The sequence below is a fragment of the Chiloscyllium plagiosum genome, chromosome 35 (assembly GCF_004010195.1).
Source record: "Chiloscyllium plagiosum isolate BGI_BamShark_2017 chromosome 35, ASM401019v2, whole genome shotgun sequence".
Classification (NCBI taxonomy): domain Eukaryota; kingdom Metazoa; phylum Chordata; class Chondrichthyes; order Orectolobiformes; family Hemiscylliidae; genus Chiloscyllium; species Chiloscyllium plagiosum.
In genome coordinates this window covers 4,030,864-4,049,643 of record NC_057744.1, presented here as the reverse complement: position 1 = coordinate 4,049,643, position 18,780 = coordinate 4,030,864, and the positions used below count along the sequence as shown (strand labels likewise).

Below are 18,780 nucleotides of genomic sequence, written 5' to 3'. Positions count from 1 at the left end.
AACTGTACACAATATTCCAAGTGTGGTCGCACCAGCATTTTGTATAGTTGTAGCATTATATTGCGATTCCGGAACTCAACCCCTCCCAATGAAACCTAACACACTGTATGCCTTCTTAACAGCACTATCCACCTGGGTGGCAACTTTTAGAGGCAGAGGCAATCTTTCCACTGACCCAGTACTCTGCCTTCCTGTTGTTCTTCCCAAAGTGCATCACCTCACATTTAGCTGCATTGAACTCCATTTGCCACCTCTCAGCCCAATTCTGCAGTTTATCCAAGTCCCCCGTCAACCTGTAACATTCTTCCAAACTGTCTATTACTCCACTGACTTTAGTGTCATCTGCAAATTTACTAATCCATCCACCTATGCCTGTGTCTATGTCATTTATAAAAATGACAAACAGCAGTCGTCCCAAAACAGATCCTTGTGGCACACCACTAACAACGGAATATTTTCCATCAATCACCACTCGCTGCCGTCTTTCAGAAAGCCGGTTTCTAATCCAAATTGCTAAATCACCCTCAATTCCATGTCTCTGCATTTTCTCCATCAGCCTACATGTGGAACCTTATCAAAGGCTTTACTGAAGTCCATGTATACCACGTCAACTGCCCTACCCTCATCTACATGCTTGGTCACCTTCTCAAAAAACTCAATGAGGTTTGTGAGACACGACCTGCCCTTGACAAAACCATGTTGACTATCTGAAATCAAATTGTTGCTTGTGCAATTGACTTCTCTCTACAAATACAATCAACCACTCTGTTTGAATGCCCTTCAGCTTACATTGAAGGGTGTTGCATACTTGATGGCAGGCTGTCTTTTTCCTGATCGATGGCCAGCTGAGCGAGATGAGCCTGATAAGCTGACCTCTTTATTGTTGGAAGTCCATGACCTTCCAACATCATTTTTATTAAATCCGTCCCTGTCCTCCTCCTTCCTGCTGGGGGTGATGTCTTTGACAGAAGTATTCAATGCTACATATTTATTGGGACCCCAGACAAGCTCTTAAATGGCACTTGCAATGGGATTACCATGTTTCAATCTGGACTATAAGGATGTTTAACACCTAGCCCTGCAAGATGAGGTTGGCAAGTTGCTGACTCAATTTCTTTGATGGGTTTCCTCTTGGTCTTGTAATAGTAATACCATCATTGACCTGTATGACAGTCAGCACCAGGCATGATTCTAAAAGACAGGATTCCCTTTAGGTGTCATTGATGCATTAATATATAGTCTACTGGGTGCCAGTACTCAGAGTGGAAATGCATCCACATGGTCTTGAAGTAATTTATTAGTTGAAAGGTGGCATTGGTTTTCTGCAGAAATCCATTTCCATTGTAGTTTCCAACTCTCTGGTTTCTGGACAATACTGTTCATGCCTGGCTGTCAAGACCAACTCCGGCATTAAAATCAACAAAGGTGAAAATTTCATACTTGAAAAAGGTAGTTCTCAATGAGTGCACTGAGATCAGTGTAAAAATTCATCTGTCAATCTTCAGAGTTGCAGCATCAATGCTGTTGTGTTCATCTATCCTGGCCCAACAAACTAGGACAGAAACATGGAAATCTCCAAGCCGTAAGTTCGATTCAGAGTTTCCCTCTGTTAAGTGGGATGCTAAGTAAGACTTGAAAGGACCTCCTTCCCTTATTATTTTATCCATTGTTGTTATACCAATATTAGTCCATGCAATATGGTGTCACACACTTCTAGGCTGAAACAATGAAGACCATTTAAGCTGCTTTAAAATCTACTGCTCTGTTTATCATTGCCAAGGAAGGCATCTGTCCAGATTGGACCATATTCACCAGGTGGTGCCGATCTTCGTCATGCCTCCATGACCAATAAATAATGAGAATGTGAATCAGTACATGAGAAATAGTCTACAGTTCTTTGCTGCCAATATTTTGTTCAGTTGAAAAATTTGCATAATGGAGGAGTGATACTCAAGGGGGTTTTCAAATCCAATTTTCTTCCGAAACTTATTTTGTTGTAGTGTTCCACAAGGGGAGTGTTGCTGAACAAAGACACCTTGGAATTCAGGCTCATAGCTCCTTGAAAGTGGAGTCGCAGGTAGATAGGATAGTGAAGGATATGCTTTCCTTTATTGGTCAGAGCATTGAGTATAGGGGCGAGGAGGTCGTGTTGGGGGCTGTACAGGATATTGGTTTGACCACTTTTGGAATATTGCATGCAATTCTGGTCTCCTTCCTATCAGTGAGATGTTGTGAAACTTGAAAGGGTTCAGAAAGGATTTACAAGGATGTTGCCAGGTTTGACAATCACCTGATGAAGGAGCGTCGCTCCGAAAGCTAGTGTGCTTCCAATTAAATCTGTTGGACTATAACCTGGTGTTGTGTGATTTTTAGCCAGGTTTGGAGGATTTGAGCTATAGGGCAAAGCTGAATAGTCTGGGGCTGTTTTCCTTGGAGCATTGGGGGCTGAGGGGTGATCTTATCGAGGTTTATAAAATCATGATGGGCATGGATCGGATAAACAGACAAGGTCTTTTCCCTGGGTTAGGGAAGTCCAGAACTAGAGGGCATAGGTTTAGGATGAGAGGGGAAAGATATAAAATGGACCTTGGGGCAACATTTTCAATCAGAGGTGGTGCGCGTATGGAAAGAGCTGCAATAGGAAGTGGTGAAGGCTGGTACAATTACAGTAAGGCATCTGGATGGGTATATGAATAGGAAGGGTTTCAAGGGATATGGGCCAAGTGCTGACAAATGGGACTAAATTAGGTTAGGATATCTGGTGTACATGGACGAGTTGGTCCAAAGGGTCTGTTTCAGTGCTGTACATCTCTATGACTATGAATGGACACATTTTGACACTTAGTGAGTGAATATTTGAAGGCCATTTGCTAATGGAAAATGCTAAACCTTAAGTAGATCCTGTGCTCAGCTTTCAAAGTATCCATCACACGCAAGGAACTCCTGATTTCCTCCTCTAGCCAAAGGACACAAAAGCAAATTACAGTTTTCCTGCTCAATCGACTGAGGTATGGATAGACAAAATTGGCAGACAGGAAATGCCAGCTGATCAATCATGCCAATACTCAGACTACTATAATTAAATTCTTCATTCTCCCTACAATCACAGCAGTTAGTTAAGTATAGACGTTTAGGTGCTACAAGCATGATCTCCTTTGGATTGAACTTGTTTAATACCATATCAGAAAGAGTAATAATTGTTTAGTGTGCTCTGGTAGACAGAGGACAACTTTTAACATTGACATCAAAAACAAACCTCCCAAGAAACAAAAGGAACGTCAACTGCTTGAAAAAAGTCATACCTGTTCAACATTGTTCATGTCAAGCCAATCTTGCCCATCCAGGTCAGTAGCCATATCCTCCAAATAGACACAGCGTGGTGGGATCCCATTGCCTCCCTTCAGACTGGGGTCACCTAAAACACACACCATCCAAGGTGTTTTAAAATAACGATCATCATCAGAAGCCTGAGCAGGGTTACAGGCAAAATGAGAACATCAATGTTACAGTTTAAGTGCAAAATGAGTGAAAACGAGGAAAAGTAAAAATAGGGGGTTGCAGCAAGAGAATGCAAAACATTGTCATAAATACAATAAATAAAAAACAGCAAGATTAAGTAGAAGTGCAGCAGAAAGCAAATTACTCCAGGCTCTGGACTCAGTTTAGCTCAGCTGGCTGAATTGCTATGCAGAATGACACAACAGCATTGGTTCAATGCCCGCACGAGCTGAGGTTACCATGTAAAATTATTCTACTCAACCTCTCCCTTTGCCTGAGACATGGTGACTCTCAGGTTAAAACACCATCAGTCATACCTCTGACTCTCTGATGAGACATCAACTCTATAATCTGGTAAAACTATGGCAACTTTACTTACCTGATAGGAGAAAGCGAAGACATCCTGGTGAAGGGCTTATGCCCAAAACGTCAACTCTTCTGCTCCTCGGATGTTGTCTGACCTGCTGCGCTTTTCCAGTGCTACACTTTTCAATTATTACCTAATACATTAGCCAAAACACCAGAGAAATAACTGCTCCCTTTTGGGTAAAACACTGTGTGCACACCCATATAGTCTGACAATGACAATGTCCATAACTCAGCACTAAAGTCGGAGTTACATTCTGCAAGTGCTCAGAATGGCAAATACGAGAAATCGAGAACATAACACCAATGGAATAATGGATGCACTTCTAAGGACTGAAGCTGAGGTACATTGCTCAGGGTTAGTGGAAGAGCTTTATTCTCCACATAACCCATGAGATATCAGGTCTAATAACCTTTGATATTTCCATTGGTGCGTGAAATTGAAATTGTTCCATCTTTTGGAACTAACATCCTTCACCTTGAGGAGCATAAAATTCACAGAAAAAAAATCCACTAGATACTCACTGTTGTCAAGTGTAAGAAGAAAGATGCGCTGAAGCATGTGATTAATATTGAGTTGTTCACATATTTCCTTTTGAGAGCGAAATGCACGGCTGAGGTCTGTAATCGAATCATTGTCAATGCTCTCCAAACTACTGACGTCTGAATCTTCACTGTCATAAACATCTTCTGTAGATAATGGACATTCTGGATAGGAACACATGAAAACACCGTATGCAATCACACAAACACTCAATGTTCACTACAAGATAAATATACAGCATTCAAATAATAGCCTTACATTTTCCCTAAGTTTATTCTTGTATTTCACTAGCTGACTTTAATCTTACCGGACTCTTAGGTAAAGCAATTGGTCTCTGGAATGTACAGGGGAAAACCAGCCAGATTCTGAGGGGCCCCTTCCAGAAAACAAATAGGCAGGAAACTGGCAATCATGTGGTCAGATCCATTTTTTTAAATGGTAGAGGTGAGGCAGAGGTGGTCGGGGTGGGGGGTGGGGAGAAAGAGAGAGAGAGAGAGAGAGAGACTCTCAGATCCATCAATTTCCTTTATATTAATTTCACCTTCTTAAAGAATTTCTTTTCCACAATGATGAAAAGTCAGAAGCTCAAACATCAGCCGCTCTCTGAAAGTTAGAAGTTTTTGTTATCTTAAGTTTCTGAAGGAACAAGGACAGCTCTTCTTATACTGTTAAATCACATTCACAGTAAAAATATTTCTTGCTATTAATCATGAGGAGATTGTTTATGAATGCCCTTATGAGAGGCAACAGGGTCCCTCTCCCTTTCTCGGTTGTGTAAATACATTTCATTCTGGTCACACTCTGCATGTTAAAGTCCTTTAAATCTACAAACAATATTCCTAAATACCATCAACATGCAAGTTTTCAACTTTACTGAACTGTCAAATACCCTCATTCTGTCAATAGCTGGTAGAAATGTTTGGATTTCTCCACTGAACAAAACTTTAGCTTTGAATAGCTGAGCTAAAGTGTTGTAAAACAGAGACAAGGTTAGAATTTCACTGTGGTCCATCTAAAGCAAAGCTCCTTCGTTTCTACATTGCAAATCATTGAGAATACACCTTAATTCTTCAAATCGTGATGGTTCACTAGAGAATTCTGATGTTTAGAAGAATGAAGGGGGAATTTCATACAAACCTATAAAATTCCAATAAAACTAGACTGTATAAATGAAGGCAGTCCATTCCCAATAACTATGGAGTCAGAAAGCTGCTGTCATTGACAACTGGTCACCACTCCACAGACCTATCAGCTACTTGTTGTCTGACAAATCACTTTTTGCACACACTCCCCCGACAGTTCATTTGCAACCAGATATCATCTACTGTTTGAATAAGCAACAATGTAACAAGCATTTTACACTAAGTATCAGCAGCTTGCATTAAAGAAAACTGGCAATCCTTTTCAAAAGTGTTCTTTTAAAACTGTCCTTTTCTCATTTCAGTTCACAATCAAAAATACAGAAAAAGAGAAAGTGCTGAGTCATGGCATAAAATGGATGAATAGGACCAACCATATTCTTCCCGTTAAGTGGGAAGATAGATCAATGGAAAAATTAGCTTTGTCTGCTTGGTTCTTGTCTATGATTCTATGAAAGCAAATCATTAATATTAAGATAGAACATAATAGGGAAAAGTAAGTGTTTAGATTTTGAAGTAAATATATATTAGCAAAACTTAAACCTGAACAAAGAACTCTGCAGTCCTGTTTAGAGCATGTTGGAACCTCACCTGATGCTAGCATTTACATTAAAAACTTTCACAGTATTGAACTGATAAAAGAAATAATGTAATTTGCTCGCTTCCAGAATTGTTTAAGTCCATTTTTCTTAATAGTTGACAAGAAGATATTAGAATTTGCAAAGCTTGATGTCAATGATCTCTTAGTTAAAAGGAAGCTCTGAAATACACTTACCTGGTGGCCCTGTAGGAAGCTGCTGTTTCTGGACAGAGGCAAACTGTTTGGCATCAGCCACAGAACTGAAGAGAGCTGCAAAGGGGTTGCGAGATATGTTATTGTTGTTCTCCTGGTCAGTCATTTCTCTTCAAAGCCCAATCCATTCAGCTCCGAAGCAGGCTGACAGGAAGATAATACAAAATACAGATGAATCACCCACTGCTGCTAAGAGTGCTGACACTTAAAACTATTTCGGCATGTCACAATATGTATACACAATTGCACTATAATACTCTAAATTGGACAAATGCATTCTTTCACTGGAGAGATTCAAACACTAAGTCAATCATCCACCTTTCTCTGCCTTAGGTAAACAAACTTTTGCTGAAGCAACCAACTACCAGCTAATCCATAACCACCTCAGCCTACCGACAGTAGGGAGCCAAAGAGAACACCCTGGCCAAGAATTGCACTTCATGGGCAATCAGCAATTGGCTGCAATTTGCACTGGTTTTCAAGTGTTTTTTGTCCTTCTCCCCAAATGGTTATTGGCACAAATGTAAAATTTCCCATTAATCAATGCAATCAGGCAAAGTTTTAGAAATTAATTCTTTTATAATATCTTTGCATCAAAAATACTTCTCAAGAAGCATGGCACTCATCCACGGACTCCATCAACATACGCATAGACCGAGACTCAATCTAACGCCCACTATAACGAACTACCAGAACCAGCAACCAAAAGCAGCAGGAACGGAACCAAATAAATTCCAGAAGACAGGACAGCAGCGCTTCACAGGAGGCTCCAAAGCACTGAAGCTGTCACCTAGCCAGGGGACGAAATGTCTGCAAATCAACTTCCTAGCTCAGCGACCATATAAACAATCAAGGCAACTTTTCAATCTATTGAAAAATAATGTTTTGATGCATTTCAAGTAATAGAATGTAAAATAAGTTTATCACAAAAAAAAGAGCACTACAATACAGACCATCACTTGTGAGCAACCCAAATTTAAATCATTCAAAATAATAAAGTAACGCACAGTATCATTTACTATTGACATTAGCTCACACAAAACAGTTCCCAAGTAAATTTTAAAAGATTTTTTTAAAATGTTGTAATTTAATCAGGCCTTCCCAAAGTGGGAGTCAGGACACTAAGTGGACTCACAAGCTGAAATTTTGAGATCATCAGCTCCAAGACAGCAATGGCAAAACATTCCCCACCCCTCCACCTACTCTCATAAGTCTCCTCCTCCTTCCCCATCATTCACCAAAGAGTCACAACAGTTTTCAAGTTTCGAAATGGAGTCACAGAGGAAAAACATCTCGGAAGCAGTAAATTAGATTTTCTCTTGTTGAAGACAATCATTCCGTAACAGTTGTATGGTGTGAATATTACTTGCTATTTATCAGCCCAAATCTGAACACGGGTCTCGGTCCTGTTCAAATGTAGCACAGACTGCTTCAGCTTCTGCAAGGTGGGACCAAAAGTGAACACCATGTAAATATCAGCAAAAATTGTCACTTCTGACCTCGATGAAAGATGTTTGATAAAGCAACCAAACTTGGCCCAACAGTTGAGTCAAAAGACAATATTCTGATGACCTCCTCCCATAATATCTTGTCAATTAGATTATTGGCTTCCACAATCACAACTATCTTCTTTTTTCCTCAGTTATGACCCCAGTCTGTGAAAACTATTTTGCCTAATACCCAATGACCTCCCATGGCTCTGAGTAACAAGGTGCTGGGTTCAAGCCACACTCTAGGGCTTGGGTATAAAAGTAAATCAAAGCTGATACTCTGCTGCAGTAATGAAGGAGTAGTGCACTGTTGGAGCTGCAAAGTTTCAATTCAGACATTAAACTGAAGTCCCATATGCTTGGTTGAATAGACATAAACAATTTTACAATTTCAAGGAACAGCGGAGGAGTTAGCACCAGTATCCCAGCCAATATTTATCCCTTAACTGATGCCAAATAACAGGCAATCAAACAGAATACTCTTTGAAAGAGTTTTTGTGTGCAAATTGGCTGCCACGTTTCCTACATTACGACAATAACTACACTTCAAAAGATACTTCATTGACAGTAAAGCACTGGATGCCCAATAGTTGCATAATATACAATAGTTGCATAAATGTAAGCCTTTCATTTTCTTCCTCCTCATTTTAATTTCATCATTGTTCCTAGATGTCAAATTCTGCTTTTATGTAAAGGAAAATTATTCTCACTTCACTTCTTGAATTCAGTTTTCTTGCCCATGTTTGGACCAAAACACTCATGTTGCACAGTGGTTCTAGCTGAACTCAAACTAAGCTCTACCGAGCAGGTTATTATTAAGTAAATGTCACTGAATAGCATTGTTCTCAGCTTCTGTCAGAGTAGACTGATGGAATAGTAACTGGCCAAATTCGATTCTTCCGATATTTTGCGGCACCTGGCAATTTTTTCCTTTGTTGGGTAGAGGTCAGTGTTGCAGTTGATACAACTTAGCAAAGCACATGCCCAGTTCCAGACATAGGCTTTCAACATGCCAGATCTTTCAATTTTCCACATTAACAATTTCTACATATCAAGCCAGTTAATTGTCTAAGTTCTTTGTAACTAACTGATGTCACCACAGAAATGCAAATCAATCTTCCCAATAAAAAGTTAAAATATCATTGTTATATAAATCCAGAAGCATGCAATGAAAATCTCCTTTAAAGATTCACATAAAATCACACTGTTGATGATATTCTATACTGCATTCCTCAATCTTTGAGAAGTGCTTCAATTTATTTTAAAAAATCTTAAGACTGGAAGGACATATGACATTGGTAAGTGACAGGATAATTATTCTTTATGAAATTCAAATTAACTGGATTGTTTAAAAAATGTCCAATTTTCTCACCTCTGCCACTGAGTGCGCTAACAAACGCAAGGTTACTGACAAGATCACCTTCTTGCTCTCCATTAACTTCAAAACTTTTATTAGCAACTGTGACTACGTACTGGATCACGAGAAAGATTTTTGGCTGAGTTTCACCATTTTGAGCAAAGACGTCAGTCCAGGGATTGAGCCTGACAGCTAACTGGCCAGTTTGCACTGGTTCAGTGGGCAACATACAAATTAACCAAATCAATTAATCCTTGATCACTGCAGTTGTTTTAAAAAGATGGAGTGATTAAAAAAAGTGACTTATGGAGAAAGATCCATGTTTACGTAAACAGGTTAAATTAACATTCAGTTGTTAATTGTGGTTACTGAATGTTGAAACATAAATTGGATACAAATAGATTCTAAAATTCCAAATCAGGAAAGTTTTGAACAAATTCAAATTAATTTACCATTAGTCACTTATACAGTGCTTCCCAAACATTCTCCCATTGAGAACCTATTTTAAATCTTGAAAATAATTGCAACCTAGCAGTGAGTGGTGGGAAGGAGAAGAGGCTTATTACAGCAAGAGGAAGAAGCGATCAGCCATCACAGACTTGGAACTTATGATCCCAACATTTCAGCTTGAGAACTCACTTGGGATCCAGATCCCCACTTTGGGAAGCTCGACACTTATAGCCAGGATTAGAAGAAATATGTAACATCAGAAGCACATTCGTTCCAAATTTAATTTCTGTACAAATCTAGAGTGCAACCAACGGAAACAATCACCTTGGTGGGCTGCACAGTTTGCTTATGTTTTGTGATGCCACTAACCAAACAGCATTTCTGCACGATAGAACAAAGCAGCTTGCAACAGAAACCATGCTGTATTAACTGAGAACAATTAATCTGGTGTGGCAAAGCAAGGCAGCAAAGTGAAGTCAGGAACAACTACTACACAGTGTACCATTGACACAGTAAGCAATGTTCCAGTTATTCAAATTTGTTTACATCAACATGATTGAATTTCCACCACTCATCCAATGAGGCTGCAGAAGACAAACTTAAATTCTTTACTTGAGTCTCATTTTGAAGAGCTATGGTAGCTCTGAGGTTCTGGTCATCAACGACCTGCATTTCTACAGAGCCACTTGCTCTACTGAGTTCTGAGATTACTTGCTGCTTTATGTAGTGTTACAAATTCAAAGGGTCAGTAACAGGTCTCGTGCCTGAAATTCTTTATTATACAAACTTCAGGAAGGGAATACAGTCAGATGACAACTTTGGCCCTTGTGCATGATGGTGCTATGGGCAAGAGAACAGATGGAATGTGCTCCTTATATCTTTGTTCTATCAACGTATAGCTAGACTTTCTAGATTTAGGTAAGAGGGGGAAAGTGCGCAACCCATATTCAGTAAGCAGAAATAATTCATGTGTATGGCAATCTCTCAGCAGCTTAACTTAAATATCCAAACAGAATAATAGATCCCCACATGCCACAGGTAATGTTGAACAAGTCATTAGTACTTTTGTTTCTATCTGATCATTGGATGTGGGCATTGCTGAAGATGCTTTCACAAAACCGGCATGGTGGAAACTTTGGGATTTTGACCCAGCAATGACAGTCAATTTATGGGCCGTGAAAACTTTCCAGCAAAAGCACTGAAGACGTACTCCAGAACTTGCCATTCCCCGAGCCAAATTGTTTCAGCACAGTTATAACACTGGCATGTGGGAAATTGTCAAGGAATGTCCTATATTGAAAAAGGAGGACAAATCCAACCTGGCCAAAAACAGCCCCATCAGTCTACTCTCGATCATCAATAAAGTGATGGAAGGTGCCATCAACAGTTTTATCAAGCAGCACCTGGTCAGTAATAACCTGCTCAGTGACACCCAGTTTGGGTTCTGCCAGGACCACTGCACTCCTGACCTCATTATAGCCTTGGTTCAAACACGGACAAAAGAGCTGAATTCCAGAGAGTGACAGGCCTTGACATCAACACTGCGTTCAACCAAGAGTGGCCTTAATAAAACTAGAATCAATGGATATCAGGGGGCAAACACTCCGTTGGTTGGTTTCATACAGAGGAAGATGGTTGTGGTTATTGGGCGTCAGTCATCTTAGCTCCAGGACATCTCTGCAGGAGTTCCTTAAGGTAGTGTACTGCTTCATCAATGGTCTTCCCTCCATCATAAGATCAGAAGTGAGGATATTCATTGATGATTGCACAATAATATCTCATAATAAATTGATTAGAGAATTGTTTCCTGCAGCAAGAAACTCACCACCTGATTCCCCAAAGCCTGTCCATAATCTACAAGGCACAAGTCAGGGGTGTGATGGAATACTATCACTTGCCTGGATGGGTGCAGCTCTAACAACACTCAAGAAGCATTACACTATCCAAGACAAAACAACCCCCTGACTGGCCCAACATCAAGAAGCATTGACTCTCTCCAACACTGATGTTCAGTAGCAGCACTGTATATTGTTGGGAGGCAACAGCCTAATGGCATTACCACTGAACTGTTAATCCAGAGACCCAGATGACGATGTGGGAACCCAGCTTTGAATCCTGCACAGTAGACGGCAGAATTTGAATTCAATAAAAATGTCAAATTCAGAGTCTCATGATGACCATGAATCCATTGTTGATTGTCAGAAAAGTCGACCTGGTTTACTGATGCCTTTTAAGAGAATGAAACTGCCATCCTTTCCTGGTTTGGCCTACATGTGACTCCACACCTATAGAAATAAGGTTGACTCTTAACTACCCTCTGGGCAACAAGGGATGGGCAATAAATGCTGGCCTAGCCAGCGACGCCTCACCCTGTGAATGAATTCTTAAAAAACTATCTGCAAGACACGCTGCAGAAATTCACCAAAGATCCTCAGACAGCATCTTCCAACTCTCAAACACTCCCATCCAGAAGAAAAAGTGCAGCAGATACGTGGGAACATGACTACCTGCAAGATCCCCTCCAAGCCACTCACCATCCTGACTTGGAAATATATCACCACTCTTGCACTATCACTGAGTCAAAGTCAGAGAAATCCTGCCTAAAGATATTGTGGACCTACCTGCAGCACATAGACATCAGCGGTTCAACAAGGCCACTCACCATCACTCAAAGTAAGTAAGTTAGCTCGCTGAGCTTAAAGGTTTGTTTTCAGACATTTCGTCACCATTCTAGATATCATCAGTGAAAGTCTCCAGTGAAGCAGGTGTTGTGTCCCGTCTCTCCATTTATTGGTCTTGGTTTCTTAAGGAGGGTGATGTCATTTCCGGCTCTTTTTTTCAAGGGAAGGTAGACAGGATCTAAATCGATGTGTTTATTAACGGAGTTCGGGTTAGAATGCCATGTCTCTGATTCTTGTGCGTGTCTTTGTTTCGCCAGTCCTCAGATGTATGTGTTGTCCCAGTCAAAGTGGTGTCCTTCTTTGTCTGTATGTATAGAAACTAGTGATAGTGGGTCGTGTCTTTTGGTGGCCAGTTAGTGTTCACGTATCCTGGTGGCAAGTTTCCTGCTTGTTTGACCAATGTAGTGTTTTTTACAATTCTTCCATGGTACCTTGTAAATGACGTTGGTTTTGCTGGTAATATCTAATGGATCCTTTAGGTTCATTAGTTGCTGACCAGCAAAACTAACGACTTGATGCAAAGTGAGGGGAGTCCTGGGAGACATTGAAAGTTAGCCTTGCATTTATAAAGCACCATTCATGACCTCTGGATGCCTCAAAGTCCTTCACAGCCAATGATATACTTTCAATGCACAGTCACAGTTCTGATGTAGAAAACCAACCGCAGCAGCAAATCTGCACATCGCAAATTCCCACAACAGCAATGTGAACTATACAGATAATCTTTTTTTATGATGTTTGTCAAACAATAAGCATTGGCCAAAACATTTGGAGAACTTTCTTCCTCTTCTTCCAAATAATGCTGCAAGATATTTAACATCCTCCTGCAGGGACAGATGGAGATTTATTTTGATGTTACATCCTAAAGTCAATCTAGTACTCCCTCAGCAATGGACTGTCACCCAAAACTTTTTTGCTGAAGTCTCACAAAACGGACACAAAGTTTCTGGCTTAGATAAGCGCACCAACCCACTGAGGTCCAAAGATAATACTGCCTTCCAACCATAATACATTTACCATCCGTGCATCAAATTACTCCTATTTTGTATTCCAAAATGTTAGTTTCTGAATTAACTCCACTGGTTTGGTAACAGAATGAATTAGCAACAACAGCTCTGCCAAATTCCAAGGAAGTCTAATCTGTAGACTAACCACTTACTCAGTGAAATAAAACATTACTCCAGATTGACTCTTAGTTTAACCTCTCTTTGAACTCCATGCCTATCCTTTAGACTCTTCTGGACAAGGTAAAGTTGCTCATCAGGTACATTATTCACATTCCTTTTAGAATCCAAAACAGTGCATTCAAATCACCTCTCAATCTATACCATGGCATCTTATAAACCAACATCTCTCTTTCACTAATTGAAAGAGAATTAGTCAGAATTCTGATTCAAAATATTCTAACTCTGAGCAATTTAACAAAGCAAGATTCTTGCTGGGAGTGCAGGGAAACCCTTTATAAAAGTCTAATGACCATGAAAAGTCTTCCAAGCAACTTAAATGAAATTAAACCGTCTTGGCTTTAATTCAGGCAGTAGCACATATACACTGTGAGAGGTCAATGAACTGGTCTCCCTTATTCTGCAGATCTGAGAAAAATAAGTTTGCAGATGACACCAAAATTGGAGGTGTGGTGGACTGTGAAGAAGGTTACCTCTGATTACAAAAGGATCTTGATCAGATGGGCGATGGGCTGAGAGGTGGCAGATGGAGTTTAATTCAGATAAATGCGAGGTGCTGCATTTTGGAAAAGCAAATCTTAGCAGGACTTGCACACTTAATGGTAAGGTCCAAGGGAGTGTTGCTGAACAAAGAGACCTTGGAGTGCAGGTTCATAGCTCCTTGAAAGTGGAGTCACAGGTAGATATGATTGTGAAGGCAGCATTTGGTATGCTTTCCTTTATTGGTCAGAGTATGGAGTACAGGAGTTGGGAGGTTATGTTACGGTTGTACAGGTCATTGGTTAGGCCACTGTTGGAATATTGAGTGCAATTCTCATCTTCCTATCGGAAAGATGTTGTGAAACTTGAAAGGGTTCTGAAAAGATTTACAAGGATGTTGCCAGGAATGGAGATTTGAGCTAAAAGGCGAGGCTGAACAGGCTGGGGCTGTTTTCCCTGGAGTATCGGAGGCTGAGGGGTGACCTTATAGAGGTTTACAAAATTCTGAGGGGCATGGATAGGATAAATAAACAAAGTCTTTTCCCTGGGGTCGGGATGTCCAGAACTACACGACATAGGTTTAGGGTGAGAGGGGAAAGATATAAAAGAGACCTAAGGGGCAACCTTTTCACACAGAGGGTGGTACATGTATGGAATGAGCTGCCAGAGGAAGTGATGGAGGCTGGTACAATTGCAACATTTAAGAGGCATTTGGATGGGTATATGAATAGGAAGGGTTTGGAGGGATATGGGCCGGGTGCTGGCAAGTGGGACTAGATTGGGTTGGGATATCTGGTCGGCATGGACAGGTTGGACCAAAGGGTCTGTTTCCTTGCTGTACATCTTTATGACTCTAAATAGGAGAGAGGGTTGAAGAGAGAATCAGAGTGAGCTCTTGAGACAAAATACATATTTAACTCTCTAGTATACAAAAAGAAACAATGAATTATCAGCAAGTGCAGAAAGCCTGGGTCAAGTCTGGCTCAGAGAGAGAAATAAAACTGCCTGAGACGTGGGGCCTGCAAAGACAGTACAAGACAGAGAGGAGGGAGGAGGGGGGAGATCTCTTTGAAAATTAAACATTTATACCAAATATTAAAATATTCACAGGAACGAGCTACCGGATTTTATCAAAAGAACAAGACACAGGACGAGTTTCTAACCTCAGAGGACTGAGAAAAGTTGGGAGCTGGGAGGACCATGCATTGAAATAAGAAGTGATAAAATAAATAATATAACTGAAGGAGAGCAGGCCCAGGGATCCCAGATGTGGAGGAGCTGGGGGGGGGACTTTCCCCGCCACTGAGGGAAGGATCTGTATTTCCGGATGAAGTGATGTTATAAACATTCACCGGGATGGCTTGTGGCCGAGGCTGAGGGCAGGTGGAAAGGGAGGCAAACGGTCCCGGCTCGAGCCCGCCCTTACCTGGGGCTCCGCTGCTCGGTGATGGTGGCGGCTCCGTCTGTCCGTCACACGGAGGCCCGGGCTCCTCAGCGTGCGCGCCGCCGGGGATCCGGGCCTGCGCACGCACCGGGCTCGCGGGCGAACGCGTCACAGCTGCACGACGTCACGCAGGCGCACTGTGGGCCCATCAGGTTTACAACAACAACTGAAAGGATGCTGGAGGTCTGGAGTCAGCACAGTAACTGCTGGGCTAGAACATTGTGGCTTAGCCCAGAGTACAGTTTGTGATGATGCTGTTCCTCTGACAAGGTTATGTTGTCCAGAGGGATCATAAAGGCACAGGTCCCAATACGTCTGGGTTTATCTACTTGAAGAAGCTTTCAAGTTTTTTTAAAAAAGCACTTGCACAATGAAAGTTCTCCCAGTTCAGGGTTTGGTTTTAGAAAGCTGTTTTGTTTGTAGCAGCTAGTCAAGTATGGGCTGGGAACCCATAGAAACAGCTCCATGCTGATCCTCTCTCTCTCTATCTGACATCTCTCCTGTGAGAACCTGTGTTTGATTTGACATTTTGTTTTGCCAAGGGGGTGTTTATGGGGATGTAGCAAGTATTTGGAACAGCGTCAGTAAGTTATGATTCGGAGATGCCGGTGTTGGACTGGGGTGTACAAAGTTAAAAATCACACAACACCCAGGTTATAGTCCAACAGGTTTAATTGGAAGCATTAGCTTTCGGAGCGATGCTCCTGACAATCACCTGATGAAGGAGCGTCGCTCCGAAAGCTAGTGTGCTTCCAATTAAACCTGTTGGACTATAACCTGGTGTTGTGTGATTTTTAACTCAGTAAGTTATGTTATTCTAAATTCGGTTTTATTTTGCTTGTGTATAAATAAATTCTGTTTTGTTTAAAACTGAGTTTTTGGGCCATTCGCATTACTCCTGGAATATCCACACTATATCTACTTAAAAGAACTGGAAACGTTAGGGTCTGGGCCACCCTCTTGAAATGTTTTGAGGAGGTTTGGCCTGGTCCATAACAAGTTCCAGAAGGTAGCTCACCTTCTCAAAGGCATCTAGGGATGGGAAATGTCCACAGACCACATATGAATTTTTTAAAAAGTTATCATTAATTCTCAACTTTATATGTTCAGAACAGGAGGATCAGGTTACAAGCGTCGCAAAGTTTCCAAAAACTCAAGAACAGGCAATGCTCAACAGGAATAAAAACAGTAATTACTGGATAATTGACATCATAGTGGATTCAAAATGTTAGCTCTATTTTTGTATCTTTTGAATGGGACTTTAAACTAAGGTCCCCTCGGGTACAATAAAAGCTACTGAACGCAAAAAGCAAATACTTGTGCTGGTGTTATTGCCAACATTGCTCCTTTAATCAGTACCAAGGAAACCACATTTTGAAGATTAATTATAAGTTATTTTGGAAGACAGTTGATCAGATACTGCATAAATAAGAGTCATTTGCTTGTTTCTATACAGAAGAATATTTATTTTAAAAACACAATCATTTTTTGTGATCTTCAGCCATTTAGTTGTTTAGCTTCTCTACATAAAAGGGGCAATCAGTATTCCTAAGAATGAATTTTTTTCAGTATTCATTCACAGAATGCAGCCAGCACTGGCAATCCCAATATTTATTGCAGGTCCCTAATTGGTCATGACAGAATGGTAGTGGGATTTCTTACCAGCTGTTGAATTACATTGTTCGGCTGTTCCTAAGGCAGGAAGAGTAAATCACATTTCTGTGGAGTCACATATATGCTAGAAAAGTAAAAATGGCAATTTTGTTTCCATATATGGTATTAGTGTACTAGATGGGTTTTTAATGTAATCTGTAGTTCTATACTCACCATAACTGATCTTAGCTTTTTATTCCAGATGTTATTTGTTTGAATTTGATTTCCAAGCGCCCCCACAAACACAGTGGGATTTGATTCATGGGCTGAGAGCATTAGTCCAGTGATCCAGTCAACTAGCCCATCAGTGTGCTATCATACAACTAAAGCCTGTTCCTCAGAACTTTCTGAGAGAAATCTTATTTGTTATAGACACTATAGTTGTGGGATAAATTTACTCAGTTATGAAATTACCATATACATTTGATCATTGCACTGAATTTCCAATCTTTCACATTGTGTACTTTTAAAAAAGATCTTTGTAAACATCTAGACAACAAATTTAGCCTATACACAATAGTCAAGTGGTATTATGTCCTTGTTGACTGACAGAGGAGTGTAGTAGACATATATATTTTTATGTAGGAGTTTATTTGCAATTTGGGATTATCTGTTAGACCCAGGCTGTGCTAACCCATTTAACAGAAGCATATATAGCTGCAGAATTAGTTCAATAAAGACATCTGCAAACTTGCATTCAGCTGTAAAATTAAATAAAATGTATCTGGAAAAGTCCGAAGTGTACCTTATTATTCAATGCAACAGCTAAAAATAACTAAATCCTGTGTGCTAATATTGGCAAATTTCCTTACATTATTTTAACATATAAAGGAGTTTAGTCCAAAGTATAATTTAAAACTTTAAACATTTTATTGATATATTATACAATGTCATAGTAATACAGTTTCCCAAAGTGACAAGTCTTCAGGAGTAATGGGGTACACCCACCAGAGAGCAGAAAGTCAGAGGGCATTATACCACTGCTGACTCCCTAGCAACCAGGAAAGCAGCTTGTCAGAATACTGAACATTAAACACCTGTCTGTTCCCTCAGATGCCAGTTGGCACATTTCGTTCTCATTGTGCTGTAAGTGCACAGTCACTCTTAAGAAACGCACTGCAAATTGTTCTTCCAAACTGATCCGGATAACTCTTTTCAAAATAAAACCATGAGTTTGAAGTGTGATGATCTGTGATCCTTTGTTTTAGAAATTTTTTAAAAAGCAAGTTTATTTAAACTGTATCCTTCCATCTCAATAATTCCAGGGATTAATAAAATGCACTGAGCTCTCCAGTGTCTTTGTCTGTTTTAGCAGGTAAGAGTTTCTTGGAATGGTCGGCTTGACATGCGAAGCTTCAGCAAAATGAATTGCTGTCCTTCAGCTGAGAAACCTGGCAAGAGAAATGTAAACAAAAATAATTTAAGGAACAATTTGCTGAGAAAGGAATACTCAACATAAAGTGGATTTTGTTATCTTGTAAAATGGGTATTATATAGCATTTACTCCAATGAAACAGGCCATTCGGCCCAACAGGTCTATGCCAGTCTGAAAAAGACTCCTCACACCTTTCTTCATCTAAATCTATCAACGTATCCGTCTACTTCCTTTCTCCTTTGTGTATTTGACAAGTTTTCCATGTGCCAATGTTATTCAAGAACTCTTTGCGGCAATGGGTTCCTTGTTCTCCCACTGTATGGGCA

General features: G+C 40.4%; 2 protein-coding genes across 6 annotated transcripts in view; both read right to left on the bottom strand.

Annotated features, from left to right (window-relative positions):
• The window catches only part of ube4a (ubiquitination factor E4A (UFD2 homolog, yeast)), a 58,567-nt gene extending 43,032 nt beyond the window's left edge, over window positions 1-15,535 (bottom strand). The window contains exons 1-4 of one of the 2 annotated variants that reach the window (XM_043676496.1): window positions 15,409-15,535; window positions 6,323-6,484; window positions 4,390-4,572; window positions 3,303-3,415 (exon numbers count right to left, since the gene is read on the bottom strand). In XM_043676496.1, coding sequence (XP_043532431.1) covers window positions 3,303-3,415; window positions 4,390-4,572; window positions 6,323-6,446 — 420 coding nt within the window. In that variant the 5' untranslated portion in view covers window positions 6,447-6,484; window positions 15,409-15,535. Of the gene's footprint in view, window positions 1-3,302; window positions 3,416-4,389; window positions 4,573-6,322; window positions 6,485-12,258; window positions 12,326-15,408 lie in introns of those variants that run through there. The other variant, XM_043676497.1, reaches the window with a different exon arrangement.
• Window positions 15,536-17,925: 2,390 nt separating this feature from the next.
• The window catches only part of LOC122540588 (Na(+)/H(+) exchange regulatory cofactor NHE-RF3-like), a 48,411-nt gene continuing 47,556 nt past the window's right edge, over window positions 17,926-18,780 (bottom strand). For all 4 annotated transcript variants that reach the window (XM_043676493.1, XM_043676490.1, XM_043676491.1 and 1 more), the window contains one exon: window positions 17,926-18,470. In XM_043676493.1, coding sequence (XP_043532428.1) covers window positions 18,435-18,470 — 36 coding nt within the window. In that variant the 3' untranslated portion in view covers window positions 17,926-18,434. The remainder of the gene's footprint in view (window positions 18,471-18,780) is intronic.